This window comes from Brassica oleracea, chromosome C8, assembly GCF_000695525.1.
Source record: "Brassica oleracea var. oleracea cultivar TO1000 chromosome C8, BOL, whole genome shotgun sequence".
In the NCBI taxonomy this organism is placed as follows: domain Eukaryota; kingdom Viridiplantae; phylum Streptophyta; class Magnoliopsida; order Brassicales; family Brassicaceae; genus Brassica; species Brassica oleracea.
The window spans coordinates 28,016,655-28,041,968 of NC_027755.1; the positions used below are offsets into that span (position 1 = coordinate 28,016,655).

Consider the following 25,314-nt stretch of genomic DNA (forward strand, 5'->3'; position numbering starts at 1 on the left):
TAAATTTGGACACGATGAAGACAATAACTGAGCTCGGATGTTTCTTTCAAATTATTCTCGTTTATTTTAATAAACTTTGTTTTTATGTTTTATGTTTTATGTTTTATTAAAAAAATTCTATGTTGCAAATGTAATCATTTACTATGTTTTAATTTTAATTTTAATAAGAAAATTAAAAAAATTATTGTTAAATAAATTTTTTTTTTTTGAGAAACCTTAATTAAGAGACATGCATTGAACCACGAAAATTAACGGGTCTCTTAATTCGGTCTCTTATTCCATTTTTACAATTAAAAAATATTAGATTAAAATTAAGAGACTCATTTAGAGTATTTGGGTTAATGGTGCTCTTATCCAAAAAAAATCCACGACTTCCGAGATAGCGAGAGCAGATTAGTTTTAGTCTTTTATCAGGGCATAATGGATTCTCACATCTCATAATTTTAAAATTTTTATACAACCCAGAGTTTTAAAAAGTACACATGATAAAGATTACGGTGGATCAATCTAGTAAATCGATTCGGAAAAAAAAATATTTTCAAAACTTAACAAAATTTTTTGCAGTTTTATAATTGTTATAAACTTCACAGAGTTGACAAAAAATATCGAAATATTTGATGGAGCACGGGAAAAAATGAAAATAACATGGCGGGGGGAGCAAGAGTTGGCTACGCTAATGTTCAAGTCCCTTGAAGGTTTAAATCTCATGGCATTGTTGAGAAAAGGAAAAAAATATATACCATGGGAAAAATATCTTTGTTACGAAAGTCAACAAAAACAGAAGGAGCCGTAATGTTTGAAATTATAAAAGATGTGGGGCCCGCTGCACTATTTGCACAGTAAATTTCTTTCTATATATACGAACGTTTGCGTTCGTTTGTAAACACACTAAAAACTCTTCTCTTCCCTTTAATAAGAAACACTCTCTCTCTATATCTGTGTTATCTTCTCCTACGGGTATAAATTTTGCCCTTATTTAAATTACTGCGATACTATAAAATCATAGTTATTTTCATAACAATCTTCAAATTTTTACTGATTTTTTCGAAAGATTTTCATCTGAGAAATGCTGTTTGGAACAACTATTGGTATTAAGACTTATTTCATCTCTCAAGCTACAAACAAAAATTTCCCTTTTTTGGTCAAGTACACAAGTCATTTTAAATGATAATTTTTCCTAGTTAGTTTTAGGATAGTACTCATATACCTTCAAGATTTTTTTTTTATTCAATAGAAAATAAGATAATGTAATGCGAAAAATGAAAATCCAATAGAAGAGAAGGTACCGTAATGCGAAAAACGAAAGACAATGAAAATCCTAACCAAGCTGCGTTGGTTCAAATGGTAAAGGAGTTCCGGCTATAACTTCTGTCACATGGGTTAGATTCGTGTTGGCAATTTAGTTGCATTTTAAATTGGAATAATATGTACACGGATGTAAAGTCTCGTAAGATTAGTTTTTGTGGTACATACGGTTATAAAAAAATGGAAAATCAAACATGACATCTGTTAAATATATTATGGGGTTATTTGTGAAATAACCAAATAAAAAACATAATTAGATTTTTAGAGAGATGGTAGAGAAAGATAGGAAGAGAGAATAGGAGAGAAAGTGATTTTGGTTAATTGGTAAATTTGAGTTTTTTGTCTGTAGATGCAATTTCTGATATATTATGAAGAGAAGAGAAGTTTCTACGAGGCCCATTTGTTCACAATTGGACTTAAAATAAACACACAATTGGGAACTTACTAAAAGAAGGTTAACTCTTGTCTCTTGCTCCGCAAGTTAACTTGCCCGGTCTCCTCAAAGCATCCGAAGAGTAGTTAGCTGAAAGATTTGTCTTTCACTTGGCAGTAAAAATTGGGCATAAGAAGTAAACCACATTCTTAGATTATTAGCTTCTTCATCATTATACGTAAAATCTGAAAGATCCATCACATTACCAATTTTCAAGAAAATGTATATTAGAAGAAAAGCTTAAGTTGATGATGATGATGAAGAAGATATAGAATAGGTGTCAACTTTCAAAGTTTGGTCTTCTTTTGCGTTTTCGTTAAACTAATTTTAGCTCAGCCATGGTGGATTTACTATTTTTATCCAACTTGATTAGTTTCATTCTTTTAACCAACAAAAAAAAAAACAGAGAGAGAGAGAGGAAAAAAAGTGTTTGGTTATGGTTAATCTTCGTGCTTTCCACTAATCTCCCTTTTGTTTATCCAAATATTTTCCTCGAAAATTTTCATTAGTTTCAAACTCTAAATCAGAAAGAGAGAGATAGGAGTGCAACACAAGGATGCCTTCTCCTCCGGAAGAAGGAACCCAACCCAAAACCGATTCGGGTTCGGGCCCGGGTCAAACCTCTGAACGTGATACCAATCAACCACCACCTCCTACAGCGCAATCTCAACCGCCGCAAGCACAAACGCAAACGCAGCCATATCCGCCGGTGATGGGATATCCAGGGTACTCCCAAGACCCATACTCAAATTATCCAAACGTCCCTTATAATCACCAACAATACGCCTACGCGCAAGCCCCACCCGCTTCCTATTACGGCTCTTCTTATCCGGCTCAGCAAAATCCGGTTTACCAAAGACCAGCTCCATCCGGTTTCTTCAGAGGAATTCTAACCGGTTTGATCGTTTTAGTCGTTCTCCTATGCATCTCTACGACCATAACTTGGCTTGTCCTCCGTCCTCAAATCCCGGTTTTCTCCGTAACCAGTTTCTCGGTCTCCAATTTCAACCTAACCGGACCGGTTTTCTCCGCTCAATGGACGGCTAATCTCACCGTCGAGAATCCGAACACGAAACTGAATGGATACTTTGATCGAATCCAAGCATTCATCTACAACCAAAACGCGATCGGAGAAGACGACTTTTTGGCGATGGCGTTCTTCCAGCCAGTTTCCGTGGAGACCAAGAAATCAGCTTCCATTGGTGAAACCCTAACGGCAGGAGGGAAAGAACAACCCAAAGTACCGAGTTGGGTCGGAGAGGAGATGAAGAAAGAGAGAGATACTGGAATGGTGTCGTTTGATCTGAGAATGTTGGTTTGGGTTACTTTCAAGACCGATGGTTGGTCGGCGCGTGAGAGAGGGCTTAAAGTGTTTTGTGGGAAGTTGAAAGTTGCGTTTGAAGGAGGATCTGGAAACGGTGCCGTTTTATTGCCTAAGCCTCTTCCTTGTTTGGTTTACGTTTGATCCTTCCTGATTTTTTTTTTTTTTATCTTGACGTCTCTTGTAATGTTCGACTGTTTATTATAAAAAGTCCATAGAAATCTCGTATAAGAAGCTTAAAAGAGCAACTATTCGATTCAACTGCAGATCTAGCTTGTGAAAAGAATTATAATCGTTATTATATCAACCAATCTATAATTCAAATGTTTGATTTAAACCTCTGGTTCAGGGTGGGTTTATATGACTCAGTCAATCGATCAACGGACGGTTTGATTTGTTCTTGATTCTTAACACGGAAACAAAAAATTTAAACAATGGTTCGAAAACGTGAACTCGCAAACGCTTTGGAAGAGTTATGATAGAAAATATTAAAGAATATATATTTTTCTTGGCTAAATTAGTTTTGAATAGTGGTAACTACAGTCTGGAAGACTACTGGTGAAAGGCTACTAGTGATATATGAATCTTTGTCTTGGTTCACAAGGATATTAGGATTAAACGCTTGAACCAAATCATAAAAGAAACAACAGTGAAAAATAAATCATGTGGCTCATTCGAGCTTCATTGTTGTTTGATTGCTCAAAGTTTTATATGTTGAAACAAAAAAAAAGAGCTGTCAGAGCTCTATAGTACAAAAAGTTGATTCGATGATTCTGCATATGGCCGAGAATAAAAATTTATTGAATGGGGTTTGACTTCTCATTAACACGGACCACGTTTGCTGGACATGAAACATCATGTTGGAAACTTCTCCTTGTTTTAAAGTATCACCTTGCTTGTCTACGTCAAGGAAAAGCATACTATATTCAGTTTTCTCTTTTGAATGTAGCTAAAAAAGACTCCAAATTTCTTTGGATCAACTACTCGATCCTCCATGAAGTGGAGTAAGAATACGTCAAAGAGATGAGTATATATATCTCGATTCTTGAATAAAGAAACCTATTTTTAATTTAGAAGAATGTTGATGCTGGTAATTAATTGCCTTTGTCAATATTTCTGAACTTTATTAGTCTACACTTCTTCCACTCCCAAACCTTAAAACACTTCTATCTTTTTTATTAAAACAATGCTATTGATAAATGATATACTTTAGTACTCTAAAAGTTTCATTAAGTTTATACTTTTTCTATTGTATTTTTAAACAGGAATATATGTTTATATATATATATATATATATATATATATATATATATATATATATATATATATATATATATATATATATATATATATATATATATATATATCCTAATAGATCTCCCATGTTTTGCTGCATACATTTCATCAAATTCTTTTTGTTTTCTAAGCTTCTAGCCCTTGACTTTTTGTTTTTGCAAGTTTCTTCCACGAGCTACAGTGTTTGTTCCATAATTTCACATTTGAATCAAAGAATATTTTACAAATAATGTAATATTGTAGCAATTTCTTAGAATAATTTTGAACACCGACATCAAGTATGACTTAGACAAATCGATATAAACAGGAACTGCCAATTATTTTACTCCCAATACAATAAACCACACAATAAAGATAGGCTTTACACTTTTCTTGAAAGAAAAATAAAACTACTCTACCAATCCCCAACCATAAGCAGACACATTCTAACTTCGAAATTAAATATATTTTTGATCTGAGTTCTCTTGATTTACAAAATTGAAATTTCAGAATAAGAATATATGCACATGCGCCATGTTCTAGTTTCGACTACCGAAACAATAACACCAAAATAGACGCATATTGTATTTTAACCTAATTATCAATCATAAGGGAAACTTCTTCCATCATCGCAACAAAATGATATAAATAAACTCCACTAAATGTCAAAAGTACCATTTCCCAAAAATAATGATCATATCCACAAATTTTGTTTGTATTATTTTTGTTTGTTAAAGATTTTTTTTTTTTGGGCATACGTATGTTATAACAACCGTTGCTTTTGTATCTGTAAAATATACAGAAAATGTTAATTGATCTATATTCTATAGTATAGTCTAAACTCCAAACACAACGCGCATAGCACATAGGCCATTACATACAGTTGCAATATAATACGCACAACCATCTTTCTCCCATCATTACTTGTCACGACCACCCACAAAGGGAAGAAATATATCACAAAGAGAGAGAGGGAAAGAGGCAGCCCAGTGGTAAAGATGTCCAAAGACTGCGGTAACCACGGTGGAGGCAAAGAAGCAGCCGTCCGGCGAATCTTAACCGCCGTAATAGCCTTCATCATAATAGTCCTAATCACCATCTTCCTAGTGTGGGCCATACTTAGACCCACCAAGCCAAGATTCGTCCTCCAAGACGCCACAGTCTTCGCCTTCAACCTCTCGCAACCACACCTCCTCACCACAAACTTCCAGATCACATTCGCATCTCGTAACCCGAACTCCAAGATCGGTATCTACTACGATCGTCTCCACGTCTACGCTACGTACCGGAACCAGCAGATAACTCTCCGTACAGCGATCCCTCCAACGTACCAAGGCCACAAAGAGGACAACATCTGGTCTCCGTTCGTTTATGGAACGGCTGTTCCCATCGCTCCGTACAACTCCGTCGCGTTGGGGGAGGAGCAAGGCCGTGGATTCGTAGGGTTGATGATACGCGCTGATGGGCGCGTGAGGTGGAAAGTAGGGACGTTGATCACCGGAAAATATCATATCCATGTTCGGTGTCCGGCTTACATCAATCTTGGAAACAAAGCTGCTGGTGTTATTGTCGGTGACAACGCCGTTAAGTATACGTTGGTTACTAAATGCACTGTGAACGTTTAGAACATTGAACAACGTTAAGTTGCTTTTTTCTATTTTTTAAAAATAAAATTATTTATAATCAATCATTTTCTTTTTATGAACAAATTCACCAAACTTCTTCTTCCACCAGCAAGATAATATTTCTGTTTCACTACTTGTTGTTGTTAAGATTAGTGTTGATTACTATAGAATAGTACTTACAATCACGATGGTTTGTGGTTGGATTTTATTGTAAATCCACTTAAAGCGAAAAGATGTATTGGTACTGGTTCTTTTGTGTTTCATCTTTTTGTACTTCATAGCTTTACTACTTCCGTATTCGTCAATAATAGTGTGACCACATGAGAAGACTGTAACTCAGTAGGATACGCTAGTGAGTTATGAAGTATAAAATATTTTAGCAGCCATAACCTTTTTCAAGTTGTATAAGGCAATGTGAAGAGGAATATATTGTTGGTGGAGAGTAATAATGGTAATGAAACTAATACAAATTGCACGAACCGAATATATGCTCATAATAATTTTATAGGATAAAGTATATACTTTTTAATGGGGAAGTGTTAGGTGGCCTGAAAATAATCGGAATGGTTGGTGAGGCCTAAAACCAAAACCATTCAATAACTAGCCACTCTATTTAACCGGTTTGTGTATCCACCTCTGCTGTATGCTGTTGCGGGTGAAAAAGTTGGAAACTAGTATGTGCTCGGTAATAATATAAACTCTTATTATATCTTGAACTTTTAGCAACCCCTACAACTAAAGGCATCATCAGCCAACATAGAAAAGAAATCCGAAGAAAACAGGCTATAAAATTCTAGGAAGAGCAATATACGATACAAAACCATAAAACTAACGGTCTACATCTTCCTCATTTTGAACCTCATAAATTCAAATCATCTTAAGTCAAATAATTAATAACCAGGTAATGATCCGTGCCATGCACGCGATGAGCTATATATACAACAAAATATTTACAAAAAGCAGTAATTAAAATGCAAAAAATAAAAAAACGAAACTCATATTTAATTTGTTTAACTTCATACATAAGAAATTATTATATTTTGCAAGCGAAACTTTACACAAATCAAATACAAGAATATCTTATGTTCAAAGTTACACTTTGTAAATATGGCAATACGTTTAACCAATAACAATGTATGTAATTGACATTTAAACAATGAGAAATTGCTTACACGCTATATTAGCTGGTTTCTATATATATATGCTAGGGTCGGCCCGCCCTACGGGCGGGATGTAAATTATAAAATAATTTAAACGCTTATAGTTAATGGTATTTAAAATTGTTTGTTAATTTTTTTAAATATTTTTACATTTGTCCTTGTGAGGCATGTATGCTACTATGATATATTGTTTAATAAACATTGTTTGTTTAAATGTTTTATATATTTTTAGATTTTGTTATTGGTGAGGCATGTTTGGGAGTCTGAAGATGGGAAAAAAATGTAATTTATTTTGGTACGTAAAAAGTAAAGTAAACAATAGTAACATCTTGCTATTTATAAAGAATATAATCGACAAACATCTGAACCCTTCAAAAGTAACACTTTTTGCATAGATGATTCTTGTCGTGGAGGTCGCAGCTTCTTAGGGGTTTGAGCCTTTCCATGTTGCTTAAATACATGTCCTCTAGAGTAATACTGTAATCACTGAGCACTTTTTAACCTTTCTCCAGCAACAGTTGGACGTTTGATGCCGTGTGTTCCCGTTCCAGGGTATCTAGAATCTTTTTTTTCTATTTCAATTTTCCGTTGCACAGCAGTAATAAACACAAAGATACGTACCCTTATCGTATATTCCATGCGCAGAATGGCGTAGATGTTTGAGTGCTTCAGGGTTATTGTTTTCTAAGCACGACTCCATTAAGCGTTTGTGTCTAGACACCATCCTTAGTGGTTCGGATGCAAAATATTTCAGGCCCAGGTTATTGAAATAGGATCCTGGGGGTATGTTAGAAGTGTCTTCATCTAAGGTGTGCACGCTTTGGTTCATCTCTGGCTCCGATTCCATATCATTGGGGACGTCGTTTGAATCTTGATAGGCGTTCGGGAGGTCGGGAGGGGGTCATTTTTTTTTTTCAAAGTTTTTTTTTTGTAGTTGTGTTATTGGTGAGCCGTATCTCTTTAGGTTGAAGTTTATACAGCACTGGGGTTTTGAATTACATGATCTGTTTATATCTACTCTATTAAAATCTAGTAGTGTATTAAAATAGAGTCCTATTTGAATTTTACCATGGCATACATTTAATTTGGACTTATTAAACATGTTGTGACTAAATATAAAAATAAATTATGTATACAATTTTATATGGTAACTGGTATATTTATATTAAACCAATTATGGTTTGGGTTAATATTTGAGTAACAAACCATATCTTTTAATCTGAACCAAACAAATATGGTTTGCATTAACTGGAGAGAAATTAATTGAACATTAAACTCTCATATAGATTGGTTATTGTGTCGCTCTACGTTTTGAAACCTATAGGTTAAGAGATCAACATGGTCAACTTCCATGGATTAAATATGAACTCAAAAATCAAGATCTATAAGTTGTTTTGACCAATTATTGGAGTGTTTGACCGGTGGTTTATTTTTTTTATGAACACCATCTTATAGGAAGTAGGTTTAGATTATAACATAACACAGGCCCGGGCTTGAACGAAAACATTCAATACAAATGTATGGGGCCTCCTATTTTTGTCAAAATTTTAGGGCCTATTTTTTTCAATGTTATTACTTATAAATATATCAATTTGACAATTTGTTATGTGTATATAAACTGATAAGTAAAGAAAATTATGGGACATCACTAACATACAAAGATAATTATATTTTATATATTCTATGTTATTAAATATGAGTAGATTGAAAGGCAAAAAAAAAAAGGAAAAAAAAAATTATGACAAACATGAAAGATTAAATGGTTTGGCTATGTTGTCGATTGAAAAGGATATGATCAAGAATCTTGATTATGAAAGTTTGATGGATGATTTTGCAAGAAAAAATGCAAGAAGATCTATATTTAAGAACTGATAAGTTTTTTTTTTAGTTTTGAGGATATTGTAATTTTTTTATTATAAACTTGAGTTTTTTATCGACATATTTTTTTTATACATTATCTAGGGGCCTCAATTTTGTATTTCGTATTGGACCATGAAAATTTCAGGACCGGCCCTGTCTTGAGACCACGACCTTACTTACAAGTGATGCCTGCTTCCTCAAGTCTTCCAGATCAAAGTTCCAAGCACTGATTCCTCTCATATACTCATGCTGCAAGAAAGTAACATAGCCTTCAAAATAAAAAAAAAAAGACCGCAAAGATAAATTGTATATGGATTTATCTATGTACCTGAGATAACTGTTCTTTGTCACCATTTATGCCTTTAAACAATTCAGCTTCTGCCTCCTATAAAGACAAACATAAAGAGATGTTGCACAGCAGCTTCAATCACATCTAAGTTCTTATCAACTTACCTTGAGCTTTTTGAAACGATCACCAAGTGGAAAAAGACCATGGAGAATCTTACGGGAGAGATAATCTGTAGACCGAGCATGTTTGAAGAAGGGGTGTTTCAGAAGCTTTGCTGAGGTTGGACGCTTTTTTGGATCTTTTACTAAACATGCTGCGATTAACTCTCTAAACGACTGTTGGAGAATATGATACAGAGTGTCCCTCTCTCAGTGAAAATACAAATATAATCTACTCATTGCATATTTTTACATCATCAAAATCACATTTACCTTTGAGAACTTCTTATCTCTCTCATAGTCAAGGCGAGGAGGAGCGTTTTGTAAGGTCATTAGCAGCACCTGAAATATAACTAAGAGATTAGAGAGCCAAAGAGCAGAGACTTTAATAGAGTAAGGACACACCTTCATAGGTGGATATTTGGAAAACGGGGCATGACCATGAGCAAGCTCTAGTGCAGTTATGCCAAACGACCAAATGTCCGCTCTAGTTAACAGAAAAAAAATGAATTAGAACAATAAAGATATAACTTTCTATCAGACGATGCGTTTTTTTTACCTACCAATATTATGAATGTACTAATCAGTTAATTTGGTTTTCCTACGTAGCTTTATAATAAATTTGATATATAAAAGCATTTTAAGCACGTAGAAAATGTGTTTTAGACTCTGTACGACAGTTTGACTTTTGTGTTAGTGTCAATATGATGTATTGAGCTAACCGAGATTTGGTTAACTTTATGGTACGACAGTTTCGTAGGTTTTCGAAATGTAAATCTCAAAACAAAGGGAAAGAGTCTAAAAACGTTATGTTCCATTGTTTTGTAAACGATGTTTTCAGAAAGCGTAAGATTGGTCAATAACACACTGGCTGTAATTCATGAGACAAAACTGATAAAGGAAGTTTTACAATCCGGATCGGAGTTAGCAGAAGAACATTTCCAATTTGATGATATCTCTGCGCCTTCGTGTCCCTTTATATCCGCTTGTTGATTTCACTGGGAGCAATGAGGCCTCCACGTACGATGGCAAATATACATTGTTAGTCTCTGTAGACGGAAATCAGGTTGATACGGATGCATGATCTAAATATTTAGATCTAACCTGAGTCACTCGGACGTCTTTGACGATTTCATTGTAGACAATATTGGTTACTCCATCTTTGCCGTCCACATCAGAAGTTTCGTCTGATATCATAAGCCCAGTCGGAGTTGTGACTCTAGAAATGGCAACGTACAACTGTCCGTGAGTGAAGACATGGCGAGGAAGATACAACGGATCATCAGTATCGACTCTACCTAACAGAAAAATCAAAAACAATAATAAACAACACGATCAAGATCATCGTGAAACACTACAAATGCTAATAAACACGATATAGTTCGCTGAGAACAATAGATCAGACCAAAAAAGAGATATTTTTTAAAACAGAATAACATGATCAGGTTAAGCGGAAACACAATCAGACATCATAAACAGGACGACGGTAAATACTAACTCAGAATAATCAATATACAGATGAAAAAGGTTAAGATCTCTCCCATTACCATCCACCAGGAGCAAATCCACCCGCATAATGAAGCAGCCTCGCCTCGCCTCCCAATAATGAAGCAGCCTTGCCTCGACAACCGATGAACACCGACCGGACTTCAAGTCGGAAAATTAAAAAACATCCTCGTGTTAGCCATCAAGAGAGAGTAGTAAGAGATGAGTATGAGAAAGATGAGTAGCAGATAGATTGTGGAGATCGCGATCAGCTGAAGAGAGATACTAACCTATTTATACAGAACTCGCCGATGAAACAACGCAACTGAAGCTCTCGTAGTGAGATTACGAATTAATGGGATTAAAGACGGAGTAATCACAACATCTTCCATTACAGGAGCTGTTTCATCCAAGGAAGGGAGTTCAGACGTCAGGCGGCGCTGTTGTAGGAAGAGAGGAGAAGATCTGAAATTCTTCGTTTAGGGCTAGAGTGCGAATTCCTTCAACTCAGGCCCGATACAGAAATCACGTCTAAAGGACCAAAGCCCATAAGAAATCACGTTTAAATGAAACGATGCGTTTCATACGTGTCGCAACAGTATCACGTGAATTTGTGACTTGTCAGCTTACGTGGATAGCCTGGGAAGGATCCAAACCCTCTTTTATATATATAGATATGTATATATATATATTATTACTAATTGGGAATCTGATATGGAAATATATTTAAACTATTATGTTTTCATAAGCCATAGACTACAATTATGTATCATAACTGAAAGCACTTAATTGGACATTAATTTAGATTACTATAACTGATTAGTGACTATATATATGTGGTGTAATCTTGTAACTTTTAATACATATATACACAAACATTCACACGGATAATCAATCAAAAATCAAATATGTAGTAGAAGGGCAGGAACTATTTCAAGTAAAAACTGGGACTGTAAAATGTACCAGAAAATCCTTCACCTTAAAGCAAATTTATAGATCATGTGAGATACCAAATCAGAATACATAAATTACAGTTCCTCCAAGGCACATGAGGCAAAGCGTGTTACCCTGAAATCATATACCTTGTTGTCTACCACTATCGTCAATTTTGAATTTCAGAACTTCATGCAATAGCTTTTTGTAACATTTTTAAGGTCATATTTGACCTTAAAAGGATTACTGGAATCTTCCATCGCAACAACCATTTTCCTGCACTCAAAACAACGTACAGCTACGTCATTGTACATCAAAATCGTACAATTTGGCCAGAGAAACTCGGAGAAGCAAACGTAGCACCAGGTTTTGGGGCCATCGGCTAGCCATTGACTGATGGCAAGTTTCTTCAGTATCTGAAATAAACCTAAAAAGCAAAAGGATTAGTTGGTAAGTAATAAAAATTATTGATTTAGGAAGACTATATGATAAATGATATAATAAATGATAAATGAATAGAGGGTTGATGTCATAAGTTGTAATTTTTCTAGTAAATAAATGGTTGTTTAATATGTAGTGTTAGAAAGCTTGTGGTGTTGACATATAAGCATGGCAAACTTGTTAATAATATACAAAACTAAGGTTGTTTTCTAAAAATGTTTCTCTATTAATAAGAAAATGTTAAAAATCACACATATATTATGGAATAAAGCGATCAATTTAGTTCCCACTAAATTTTAGAATTTTACTTTTTCCTTTACAACTAATTTTTTGTTGTGTTCGAGGCGCTACGGTCGTCTCTAGCCATATGTATAGTAGCATATTGTCACGGTCCATTTTGGAAGTCGAAAACATCCATGAAGACAGCTATATATCGGGCCAGGCCGAAACAAGATCCAAGCCCGCTATACTTAAGTTTTATCCAAGCCCGCTATACTTAAGTTTCTTAGGTGTGAAGTACCTTTGTAAAATATCTAAGTATTTTATATTATAAAAAATGCGTGGAAGTATGCAGAACAATTAAGGATAAGGTACTTAGGACTGAAGTTACTTCACGTTGAAGTGATTCTGTATAAATATGGGCTAAGTTCCTCATTTGCAAATCATCATGAACTTAATAAGAAATCAGTTCATAAAGCTCTAACATCTCTTTAAAACGTCCATACTTTCTTTCTCTAAGTGCTGATCATTATCGAAGAGGCTGACTTAGCGTTTCTTGAGGAAGAAAACTGCTAAGGCCGCATGTCCTCATTCGAGTGAAGAAATTGGTCCGTGACAATATGCTACAATTATGAATTATCTCTCTTTTGACAAATCAAGTCACACGAGCCTGTGAAGTTACTGAATAAATAGGAAAATGGATTTGTCAACATTTGCAGTTTTATCACAAATGAAAGGACGGAAAAGTAAAAAACATAATATTTCTTTTCACCACAAGGCCATAACATAGCGAAATTGGGCCTTTAGCTTTTTCGGCCCGTAAATTTGCAACACAAAATGATATAATCGACCAGACCGTAATGGTTGGTCAATGAAGACGGATGTTGACGGATATTGTCAGATGCAACCCGTTAACAAAAATGTAAGCGTATTTAGTGAGTTAAATTTCTTATTAACTAGAGGAAATATGTATATATATATATATATATTCAAATGTTGTGATCTGATCAGTTTTTTTCTTTCTTTGCAATCAGTCAGTTACCACAAGATCATGTGAATTTTGGAAATTTTGGGTTTTCGATTGATGTATGTGTGGATCCTAATACTCACACTAAATATTTGATAGTGATTGTTAGTAAATATTAAAAAATAAAATAATGTGGACAACGATATCCTCATAATACAAACGATGTAAACATAATATAGTTAACAAAAATGGACTTTATTAATGATGATTGATGGGAACACAATGAGAGTTGAAAATGAATGAAATGACAATGACTAAGATCTAAGACAAAAGTATAGAGAGTGTGAGATCGAGGTCGAGGTCGAGCATGTAGTATGTCTAGGGTTAGAATGCAAGTCTCCTCTCTTGACCTCCTCCTCCTTTATAGTCCTCTCCTTCGAGATTGTCTCAACTCCCTCCACGAATCTCGGCTCCATTGTTTTTGACCAAGTCGAACTTGTCATTCTATCTCGGTCATAAGCCTGCTCTGGCCTAGCCAATTATTGGGCCCAACAATATGGATTGGTATTTTAAGGTGCTTTATAGGCTTTATGGCCCGCCATTTTATATTTTCTTCATGTTTACCAAGACAAGTCATTGCCGGTTCACCAGCAAGAGCAACATATGCAAAATTGTCAATCCTTGCAACAAGCTTTCCATGTCTTGAATAACATATATGTCCTTAGTACTTAAGTATATGTGGATAATATTGGCTGCACTTTTCCAAAAGTAGTTCCACTTGTTATGCCACATATCCTTGGTTATCAACTCATGCAAATTGCACATATGACCTTCAACCATGGAAATGAAAGCATTTTTAGCATCCTTATAAGTCTTATAGCTCAGAATGTTTATTCTAATGACGACGTAGAGCCAAATGCTCTCTACCAAGTCAATGGCTAGGAGTTGATCCTTGGTCTTATAATAGACAGAAAGCTATTAGTTTCATCAATAACTATAGGTTCATTTTCTTCCACTATTGATAATGATGCACTTATAGCGTTAACAATCATTAAACATTAATTAACTAAAACAAAACTAAGAAATAAAAAAATTCATTAGATTTTCTTGATTTGTTCTTGATTAATATAATATATGTTAACTCTTATAAATATAGATATGTCATAAAAAATAGAATATAAACACCTCTCTTATATATCTTCAAAACATTGACATTAAAAAGACTCGTCAAAATATGATGATACATGTCAAATCAAACTCATATTGCTGCAAAGATTTCATTCTAACATTGAAAAAGTGAATTTCACTGATAATTGCATCACATGGAACAAGGAGAGAGTAACCGAAATGTTGATTCGGTTGATCTCATTTTTTTCTAACATAACTATTTTAAAAGTTTCTCATTCTTGGATTCAATGATGATGAAACTTCTCAATTTCATTATTCTTCTTTTCTGTGATTGTAAACCTCTTAAATACCAAAACCAGAATTTTGATATTCTTTTGGTTTTTGTTTCATAGTATATAGCCAGTCATATGTATTGTACAGCCATAGTGCAATCTTGATTTATGTTTTGTTATTATCTTCTTATGATTGTACATTCTCTTGAAAGCTAAACTAGAATTTTGGTTTTTTTTTTTAATTTTTGAGTTCTCTATATAATTTACACCGCAATCCTAATTTTTCAATAACATGAGAATCATAATTCTCTTTTATGATTTTACATTCTCTTGAAAGCTAAAATAGAATTATATGTATACTTTTGGGTTTCTTTTGTTTTTAGTTCTCTAAACAGATGTGTGCTTGTTATAACATGAGCATCATAATCCTCTAATTAAAATAATTTGTGAATTACTTAGTAAACCATCGATAAAAATGGTAAATTCTCTCTTTTTGCTTACAATTATTAACTCAAATAATCACATATTAACATTTTAATAAAAGACATAAGTTTGGGGTATGGAAAACCTTCAAATAATCACATATTTATTCTATTGATAAAATCATTTGAAAGATATATTGTTAGTTGTTGTTGTGTTCGAATCGAACCTGCAAAACCTTCAAGTTATTGATATACTATACCAATAGAAAGAGTTTATATTGGTTGAAGGAAGTTAAAATGTTTATATTGATATAAAAAGCTATAGTTGATATTGGTGCATGTAATCCATATGTTCAAATTAATATTCTAATAGAAAGTGTTGCTAATGGCACTTTTTGAGTTCTCTAATCAGATGTGTGCTTGTTATAACATGAGCATCATCATCCTCTAATTAAAATAATTTGTGAATTACGTAGTAAACCATCGATAAAAATGGTAAATTCTCTCTTTTTGCTTACAATTATTAACTCAAATAATCACATATTAACATTTTAATAAAAGACATAAGTTTGGGGTATGGAAAACCTTCAAATAATCACATATTTATTCTATTGATAAAATCATTTGAAAGATATATTGTTAGTTGTTGTTGTGTTCGAATCGAACCTGCAAAACCTTCAAGTTATTGATATACTATACCAATAGAAAGAGTTTATATTGGTTGAAGGAAGTTAAAATGTTTATATTGATATAAAAAGCTATAGTTGATATTGGTGCATGTAATCCATATGTTCAAATTAATATTCTAATAGAAAGTGTTGCTAATGGCACCAAGAACAACCAGTGGAATCATAAACTTTATCTCAAAATACAAGGGTAATCATGGCAATGATTGTATGTGTTTCTAGCCATAATGGTTCTTAAACCACAATCAACTAACAACACGTTGCAAGTTAAGATAATGTTTTAAATGGATTTCAGCGGTGTTCTCTTTGATGGCTTTGTTGATTCGGACTGTTGTGACGCCTAGATTCGATTATTCGAACTGGTATATTCTGATGTACTTACATGGTAATCAAGATTTGAATGGCAATGCCTTGTATTGACTTTTGGTGCAACCCATTGTCTAATGTCAACCAGCCTTTTCTCTGGATATTATAACAAAAAGAAAAAAGAAAACCAGAAACATAACGAAAGCCTAATTCATCATCAATAATGTTACAAATTCACAATAGGGTCTCGGTTCGGTTACGAAACTAGTTAAATTACGGTTTAAGACCCATACGAAACCTAACCGGATAAAAACGAAACTCGTCCCTGATTGACACTTTGACCGGGTCAATTCCCGACTAATCAGAGATTTGGATTTCCCCATAATCTCAACTCTCCTCGCCTAGCTCATTCGTGAGATCATCACGAACCGGAGAAGGCGAGGGCGTGTAAAACGGCGGCGAAGCACACGGAGTAGAAAACGGCGTAGTTTCGTCGTGATTATATTCACTAGAGTCAACCTCGTCGTCGTTATGATCCGTAACGACAGAACCCTCTTCCAGTTCGTCGTCTCTCACATGATCGTCGACTGATACGCTTCCACGTGGCTCCATATCTGCCGTCATATGATCACTCTCGCTGGTAGAGTCTTCAGCTATGGTAAACAGAGTCTCCGAAGGACCGGAAAGTAAACCCTCTCCCGTGGTTGACCACTTCGACGCCATGTCATCAGCCGGCGGTGCAGCGGTGGGAAGAGGTGGAGCGGTGGCGGATCCTATCCGGAACTGTTTCTTTTCTACACAAAAGAGGAAGAAGTAGAGAAGCTCCTTTGACGGCGGTGGTGTCGCCGTAGGGTGTCCACCGCGGGAGGAAAACACGTCGAGCTCTGATCCTCCGGAGATACTCCGACGGCGAAACCGCCGTTTCCACCATAAAACGTAGGCGAGCTGGGCCGTGACTGCCGTTAGACACAACGCGAATACAGCTACGAGTGCGGTTGCGGTTTGGCTTAGACCCATTTTCGTGATCGTGAGACAGAGCAGGAGGAGAACAAGAACTCGAGATTATGGGTTTGTGTATTAGAGATAGGAACAGAAACTCGAGAGGGTAATTTTGTAAATTATAAATATTTATTTGTACAGTTGAAGTGTCACATCGGGAAAGAGTTGCCGGGTAGTTTCCGGTTAGAGAGATCATTAATAGTCAAAAGCATTTGGCGTTCTAACTTTCTATAGTTTTGTTTTTGTTAATAATACACAGATAGTGACTTCCAAAGCAGATGCTCTGTAATTGCTCGTGAATTAGAAGAGGGAGCAATCAAGTTCAAAGAGACAGACCATGTGATTCTCTAACATCTAGAGCTTTGGGCTATTTGGTTATTAAAAAGCCCAAATAATTGTTAACTATCAGTCTATCATCATGTTAAACGGGCCATTTTAGTCAGCTGTTGTGGTTTGCAATTCCATCAATTTTTGTTTCATGTACACAGGCAGGTTATATTCAGATGTCGTCAGCGGTAGCAACCAGCAACAGCAACAGCAACAGCAATCAGATTTTGATGTTCATCCAGTTTGATATTAGATTGGTCGATATAGTTTATTATTGTACTAGATGATTTCCTGCGATATCGTATAAACATGAAAAATAAGCAAAATTATCTAAAATCAAGGAAAATATGATAAATAAGCAAATTCACTCCTCATAGATAGATAGATAAATTGTTTATTTTGTTGTCTCCGTAATTGATTGTTGTCGATTATTGTTGTGTCGCTTGCTTGATTATAGCTACCATATAATTTTAAGTTTGAATTGTAAATATAAGAAAATTATTAAACTTATTTGTATGCATACAGGGTGCACCAATATATACATATATGAATTATGTTATATAACAAAGACATTCAGTTTAGTTCTTGTTTTCTATGTATATTTTTTAATTAGAATGAAAAATATTGCAATATTCAAATTCTTCATTTATGATATAGGCAAATGAACGCTAAGAAATGTGTACAAGAGTTATTAGGCCATTACCGTTGGTAAAAGATTCTATTAGATCTTCACAACAAATTTCTTTTGTTTTTAATCATAAGAAACTTGCTGAGAACTGCCTGATGCTGATGGCTTTGGGCACTTGTCTCATCAAGAGATATGGACTTAGGCTATGTGGACTATGAAGTTCTTTTAGGCCATATCAGCTCCCGGTTGATTAACACTAAAGCTACAGTTAGTTGGAGATCACTGGTTGAATAAAACTAAAGCTACAGTTAGTTGGATTCATGTATTGTGCTTTCTCCCTTTTCTTGTCAACACAAAACAAAAGCTATCAAGAGGACAAAAGCTAGTGTGTTTTATTGCTTTGTTAAAGATAAAAAGCGAATTATGTTGAAATAAAAGTTTAGGTCTCTAATGATTTAATTCCCATCACAAGGCTCTTAAAAGCTTAAAACTCCAAAAGCAGAGATGTAGAATTTAGCTTTTTACCCTCTTTTCTTTTGTGCTTTAAAAGGGTCACCCACTTTATGGAAATTTAGTAAATAAATTTACTATATACTTTTCCAGTATCATGCTTAACTTTATCTCCCTTCCTGCTTTTGAGGTTAAACTTTAGATTCCATGCATGAATTGATGGATAGATTTACACACATGCGCATACATATCATATTCATTTATCTAATTTGCAGATATATAAATGTGTATATCTTTGTTGTATATGCACATGGGTGTTTCCTTCAAGTCGTATGATTCAAATAATCATGGCTAAATAATCATTTACCCGAATCCGAACCGAAGTAGCAAAATATCCGAACGGGTTTTGTATTGAACAAGTTTGGATACCCGAATCCGATTGGGTATATCCGAAATCCAAAGTAATACCCGAAATCATCCGAACATATGTATACTTTTACCTAAATCTACATCTTTCATCCAATATGTAATGAATAGGTTTTCTTAACCGATTTTGGTTTAATTAATATTATATAAAATCAATACCAAATTACTACTTTTTAACATAAACGTGTGCACATATTATTATAAACTATTTTTTAATATAAATTAGGATCGGCCCGCCCTACGGGCGGGATATACTTTACTTGTGATCTAGATTATTATTTTTTTGTATAATTTTGTGGTTTTTTTTTAGGATTTCATTTCTAAGAAATGTGTATAATAATGATTTTTTGTCTTTTAGAAAGTTTTAGGTCAAGAGAGATTATATGTAATAAGATATATTTTTCTTGTTTACAATACTTGTTTATGTTGTTAAAAAAAAATAGTTGTCCCTATGTTATAAAGTTGTTGTATTGATATACTGTGAGCACTTTAGATGGTCTTCATGTTGTTTCATTCTACAAAAATTTGAATCTATATTAAAGTGTACTAATCGAGGTTTTGTTGTTTTCTATAATTTTAAATTAAGATTTGGTTTCATATGAATTAAAATATACCTTAAATATACAATGAACCGGTTACACAAATATATTATGGTAGGTAAACAAAATTTTTGTTTTGTTTTATTTATTATGAACGAACTAAAATTATTTGTACTAATATTATTTAATTTCCATAACTGAAAAATTATATTCAAGAAAACAAACTACACGAATAAAAGTTAATTAAACGTTGGATATGATCAAAATAGTCTTTATCTTGTTCATTCAAATTTTTATGTAAAAATTAATTTAATTTACAATTGATTTTTTTTGGTTTATCGTCTCCAATCTTAAAAACAAACAGACATATAAATAGTTTTTTGGTTTAGTGATTAAATAGATTTATCAATCTAACCATATTTATAGTTTTGCAATCAATATATATATATATATATATATATATATTTTAATCTGATCAAACTGAAACGTGTAATGGAAAAAAGATTCTGGACAAAATGATTGTGTTTTAGCATAAAACTATTTTTTTTATTAATCGTCTTTAATTTTATCTATATATCAAACTAAGAGTTATCAGCATTATCTCTTTAATTTCATTTTTTTTTTTTTTTGCTTCTTCCCAATTTTTCTCTCTTTTCTTCTTAGATCTACTTTCTTGTGCAAAAGGACCACCGTGACATTCCTGGTTCCACCGCAAATCCTTGCACCACCACTGTCCGCACATCTTTCACCGCCACTGCTGCAACTCCTTCATGGCCTCTGCCCCAACTCCGGGCACCGCCACTGCCGCAACTCCTTCACCGCTGCTACCGCAACTTCTTCACCGCCGCTGCCGCAACTCCTTGCGCCGCCACGCCTCTTTCTTTGCATCCAGCCACCGTAACTCCTTGCACGACCACCACTACAACTCTGTTTACCACTACTTCCATTCCGTTCATTTCTCACCCGCTATCACCACCGTTGCATCATACAACACCAATTTTATCAAATTTATTGCCAACAGGAGATATGTTCTTTCCTTTTGATTTTTTTATTATTGAATTTTTGCATTTATTATGCAATGAAATATATGAAGATTTTTAATATTTGTTATAATTTAATTAAAATAATTATTTTTTTGTATAAATATTTTCACCTGCGGGAAATTAATCGGAGGTGGATTACTCAAAAAGTCATCGGTGCATTCAGATGATTTTGCGATGAAAATTTATGACAATATATGTTATCGTAACTTACCGAGAATGTTCCAACAAATGGTGATTTTCTAGACTCAAACTCCGATGAAACTAGGATTGTCGAAAAATTATAGGAAACACTCGTTCCCGATAAACTTCTATTTAATATGGTTTTCGGGTATCATTTTTTTTCTTGTAGTGAATGAGCTTTATTAAGCAAAACATAAAACCCAATTCTAATCGAAGCCCAAAAATATTGCTTGCCAAAATAAACAAAACGATGTGTTTTAAAGACTGGGACACGTGGCGGCTCTAGGATGCACGAATTAGTGAGATGGAATCCTAGGTGGACATCCTGGGAGAGAAACAATCCCAACTTTATATATATATATATATATATATATATATATATATATATGTATCTCATTCTCAAACGTAAGAGATTATGGCACCATCTGCATCTCCCATCTCTCATCTTCTCTCCTTACAAGATCTTTTTTCCTAAAATATTATTTTTCTCACGATCCATGTAAAGTTTTTCGGAGACATTAATTGTTGCTGTAAATCAACGATAACCACCATAAATATCACTGTAACAATCGTAGCCACCTCGAACCATCTTGTCGTTCTTCATACGAAGGGGTAGTTTCCATCCATGGAGCTTCCCTTGTTACTCTCGATCGTGTTACGTAAGAGAAGGAACAGATTTTTTTTTTTGCAATAATTATGTGGTTCCCAAAAAAAAACAAAAATTATCAAATGTTTTGGTTTTTTCGGTTATATCTGAAATACCCGAACCTGAACTAAAAATAACCGAACCTGATCCGAAGTGTAGAAATACCCGAACGGATTTTATACATCTATACCGAAATACCCGAACATCCGAAATATCCGATCCGACAGTATCCGAACGCCCACCCCAAATAGCAGGTAAGCCGGTTTAAAAGAAGGATCATGGGTTTAGTAAAATCCAACATTATATTCCAAATATTAAAACATTGTAAATACATATAACCAACAAAAAGACCTTGAATTTTGGTTAACACGAAATATTAATACAAAGGTGGACAAACTATCAAAATTAAACATCCGGTCTAAAATCTGATATCCAGTCACACACATTATAAACTTCTTGGTATCTCAACCTCAATTAAGATGAGTAATGTCATATGAGATTAACACCATATATCCATCTAATGCTTTTATCAAAAACAATGATCATATCTATTACTTATAATGATATTTTGTTGATATCCCCATAGATTTGTTCTTGTATGTAAATGCGATGTGCTGTTCTTTATTCTTTATGTTGCTATATAAATAAACATTCGAATATATATATACTAGGGTCGGCCCGCCCTACGGGCGGGATATACTTTACTTGTGATATTGTTATTTTTGTATGATTTTGCAGTTTTGGTTTTAGGTTTGCATATGTATGGCGACCCTTTTTGCTTTTATACATTTTTTTTGAATTATTAAGTGATACAATGTGAAAATAGGTTATTAATTATAATAATAATTACTTTAAATAGGTAGGTAAAGGAAAAAAACTATAAATTTTTAAATCAGTATCTTATTTATTTGAATTTTATATGTTATTATTTTTAAAATCAAATAAATCATGTTATCCTAATTAATAATTAGGGTTTCAAAATAAATGATACTGATTAATTTTAATATATATTTAAATTATTAAAATGATAAGATAATTTGATATCTATATACATTCTATTTGTTATTGGATTTATCTTCTTTCTATGATGTTGAAAATATCTATATATTTCTATAAAAGTGCTATTTGTTTTACTATCAAAATAATCATATAATGTTTAAAACATTAAAGGAAGCAAAAACAGTAACCATAGCAATGTAAAATGCTTTTAGAAATAGGCACTTAATGAATGACACTCAAATTATGGACAACATCATAACTCCCGAATACAATGCCAGTTGCAAAGATTTAATTGATTTTCCAGCTATCTGGTGTAGGAGAAGGCACGACTTTTTTTTTTGAGATAGTCATATGATTATTCATGTCGAGCAGTTAATATTTGAAGCACTTGGGGGAAGTTTTAATAAGAAAGAAACTCACTATCCATATTAAAGCAATTAGCATGAACCCAAACTATAGAAAACTTTTGATGAATTTTTTTTCATAGCTCAAAGGCCTCTTTGTCTATCTCCTTGTGTTTTGCTATAAAAATTAGTAACGAATTGCCTAAATGGAACTGTGTTTCATACATCAACAGGACAAAAGGTGGCAAGTACATTGTTAAAGGGCATGTGATGTCACTTAAGGGGTTTCAAGCTTCTTGCGCTAAGAGATTACAAAGATGAAGCAGCTGGTAACACCATGATCCACCTCGGACCTCTTACTTGGATAGGAAGAAAATGCAGTGTTCGTACGACCAAACACATTTCGTTTTTTTCTTTAAATATTCCTTTGATGTATATTTGCTTGGCCGTGATAGGGACTAATATAGAGACAACTGAAACTCCAGACCATAAGAGATTTCAAGGAACAAAACACATTAAAAGTAAAAATTATCCAGACATCATCAAATATTTCTTTACACAAAAGGGTTAATAACTAAACTAAGAGAGGGTGTAAAAGCCGTAGAGAGAAGTTTCCTAAAACAAAAGAAACATAAAGCCGACCATACCTATTGACATTCAATGATAACCCTGACAATGCTCCTTCAGAGCAAACAAAACAGTGGGGGAGAGTCTCTCGCAGTCTGGTTAAGAGCGACATGGCCTTCCTGAAATCCAGAGACGGGAGTTCTAACCCCGGGACATGCTTCCCTTCTGGTCCCATCCAGAGACCTCCATTATGAGGAGGCATCAGCAACGGCGTCTGTCGCTCTTGCGACGTTTCTTGCTTCTTCTTCACAAACTCAAAGAAGTCAGCAACTTGTTGTGCGTACCTTCAACAATACCAATCAAGAACATATCAGTAACTCAAGTTATGATGACATTAACAGTAGTAAGAACTTATTGTCTTTTTGCTTCAATATCTCTCTTGAAGTCAATATTTGGTTAATAGTCCAAAACCAAAGCAGGGACCTGTTACAAAACCAAATTAACCAGTCTATAAGCAAACTCTTATCTTCAGAGATTTAGCACACAAACAAAATGAGATAACTTTTACCTTCTGGATGCTAGAATGCATATGATTCCCTTCCAAGTAAGGATACGGTCCTTGATATCAGGATGGAGGGAGTTATCCATCTGCAAAGACAGTTTACTAAAAGAGAGCACCCTGTGGTTTCCACTCTCAAACGGTAGGAGCCAGCTCTCATGCTTCTCATGCAGATCCTGCAGATATTTCAGCGACACTCCACCTTCATCCGCTCGTTTCCTAAGCATCATCCGCTTGTGGCAAGTGTCAGGACTCGCCCTCAAGTATATAAACCCATCAGGTATGGAAAAAACCCTCGAATCGGAGAAAAATAACCCCGAATTAGCCATATCAAAATCGATTAGTATGAACTATGAGAGATAAGAAGAGAAGATGAGTTGAAAGGGAGAAAACTCACATATATTTATACAGAAACCACAGCGCCTTTGAGATCGAAGAATGCTTTGAAGACACATCGTGAGGGAGCGAGATAATGGGATTAAAGAGGAAGTCGTAAATCAGACCGTTTCAGGTCATGGGAAGAAGCACAAAAGTCACCGTTCGGCGAAGAGGAGAGTCGACCGTGTTTTGTTCGAGTCAGAGGTATTAGGATTAGACGCGACTTCATGTAAGCGGGCCTGATAGATATCAAGCCTTCGGAGCCCAATCACACCAATAAGCGAGCAAAGCCCAACACACTGACGATTAAATGAAACGCCGTGTTTCGACCTCATGGGACAGGTGTCGACAGCATCCGAATTGATGACGTGGATGGCGACGTATGGATCCCTTAGGAGAGAATGAAACTCTTTTTTATATATATAGATAGATATAAACATTCGAACAATGCAATGCAATATATTTTATTTGTTTGTTCTATCAGTTGATCCAGTCGGCTTAAAACAAACACACTTAATGCTACATAATAACTTAGCTATCATACTATCTAAACCATGTTTAAAATGTATAGCGACTATAAATATTATATTATTGTATTATCATGTAAACCGTGTGGTTGAAACCTACATTTAGTCTGACCAAGTAACAAAAATTTTGTCATTAATAAAATCAAATTTAGGACATACGGATTTATACGTGCACCAGATTAACCTTACCACTACACTACCAGCTACTTGGTTAACGATGCAATGAAAAACATGTTAATCAAAATTTGAAACGAATTTACATGGGATATGGATAAGTATTCACGTGCATTCCAATTTCATGCTGATATCCAATATTATAAACAACTCGTTCGGATACAAGTTATAAATGAGTTTGTTTTAGAATCTATACTATTAAAGCACGATACTATTGTCTTTTTTACCTTAGCCTGCCCTTTC

At 34.3% G+C, this 25,314-nt stretch overlaps 5 protein-coding genes across 6 annotated transcripts; 2 read left to right on the forward strand and 3 right to left on the reverse strand.

The window, feature by feature from the left end:
* Positions 1–2,170: 2,170 nt before the first annotated feature.
* Positions 2,171–3,298, forward strand: LOC106310745 (protein YLS9-like). Its single transcript, XM_013747964.1, has one exon. It carries the CDS (start codon positions 2,295–2,297, stop codon positions 3,201–3,203), a length of 909 nt encoding a protein of 302 aa, XP_013603418.1. The 5' UTR covers positions 2,171–2,294; the 3' UTR covers positions 3,204–3,298.
* Positions 3,299–5,164: 1,866 nt separating this feature from the next.
* On the forward strand, positions 5,165–6,220 carry LOC106309994 (protein YLS9-like). Its single transcript, XM_013747183.1, has one exon. The coding sequence runs from the start codon at positions 5,333–5,335 to the stop codon at positions 5,957–5,959; it is 627 nt and encodes a 208-aa protein (XP_013602637.1). The 5' UTR covers positions 5,165–5,332; the 3' UTR covers positions 5,960–6,220.
* Positions 6,221–8,611: 2,391 nt separating this feature from the next.
* LOC106310751 (serine/threonine-protein kinase OSR1-like) lies at positions 8,612–9,910 on the reverse strand. Its single transcript, XM_013747969.1, has 5 exons — positions 9,832–9,910; positions 9,700–9,768; positions 9,433–9,603; positions 9,308–9,364; positions 8,612–9,228 (listed from the first exon to the last, which is right to left on the reverse strand). Exons 1-5 carry the CDS (start codon positions 9,835–9,837, stop codon positions 9,121–9,123), a joined length of 411 nt encoding a protein of 136 aa, XP_013603423.1. The 5' UTR covers positions 9,838–9,910; the 3' UTR covers positions 8,612–9,120.
* Positions 9,911–16,481: 6,571 nt separating this feature from the next.
* On the reverse strand, positions 16,482–17,462 carry LOC106309880. The gene has a single exon (XM_013747023.1). The coding sequence runs from the start codon at positions 17,300–17,302 to the stop codon at positions 16,673–16,675; it is 630 nt and encodes a 209-aa protein (XP_013602477.1). The 5' UTR covers positions 17,303–17,462; the 3' UTR covers positions 16,482–16,672.
* Positions 17,463–23,360: 5,898 nt separating this feature from the next.
* Positions 23,361–24,577, reverse strand: LOC106309615 (deoxycytidine kinase-like). Of its 2 annotated transcripts, XM_013746679.1 has the most exons (3): positions 24,390–24,577; positions 24,002–24,286; positions 23,361–23,916 (listed from the first exon to the last, which is right to left on the reverse strand). In XM_013746679.1, coding segments are annotated over exons 1-3 (387 nt in total). In that variant the 5' UTR covers positions 24,392–24,577; the 3' UTR covers positions 23,361–23,816. The 2 variants fall into 2 exon arrangements, with proteins under 2 accessions (XP_013602133.1, XP_013602132.1); XM_013746678.1 differs by having other exon boundaries at positions 24,002–24,577.
* Between the last annotated feature and the right edge of the window lie 737 nt (positions 24,578–25,314).

Coding starts and splice junctions, on each gene's coding strand:
- LOC106310745 (XM_013747964.1), top strand. CDS start 2,295: ATGCCTTCTCCTCCGGAAGAAGGAACCCAACCCAAAACCGATTCGGGT.
- LOC106309994 (XM_013747183.1), top strand. CDS start 5,333: ATGTCCAAAGACTGCGGTAACCACGGTGGAGGCAAAGAAGCAGCCGTC.
- LOC106310751 (XM_013747969.1), bottom strand. Junction 9,365..9,432: donor ATCGTTTCAAAAAGCTCAAG/GTAAGTTGATAA, acceptor TTGTCTTTATAG/GAGGCAGAAGCTGAATTGTT. Junction 9,229..9,307: donor ACAAAGAACAGTTATCTCAG/GTACATAGATAA, acceptor ACTTTCTTGCAG/CATGAGTATATGAGAGGAAT.
- LOC106309880 (XM_013747023.1), bottom strand. CDS start 17,302: ATGGGTCTAAGCCAAACCGCAACCGCACTCGTAGCTGTATTCGCGTTG.
- LOC106309615 (XM_013746678.1), bottom strand. CDS start 24,321: ATGGCTAATTCGGGGTTATTTTTCTCCGATTCGAGGGTTTTTTCCATA. Junction 23,917..24,001: donor TGCATTCTAGCATCCAGAAG/GTAAAAGTTATC, acceptor GTTTTGTAACAG/GTCCCTGCTTTGGTTTTGGA.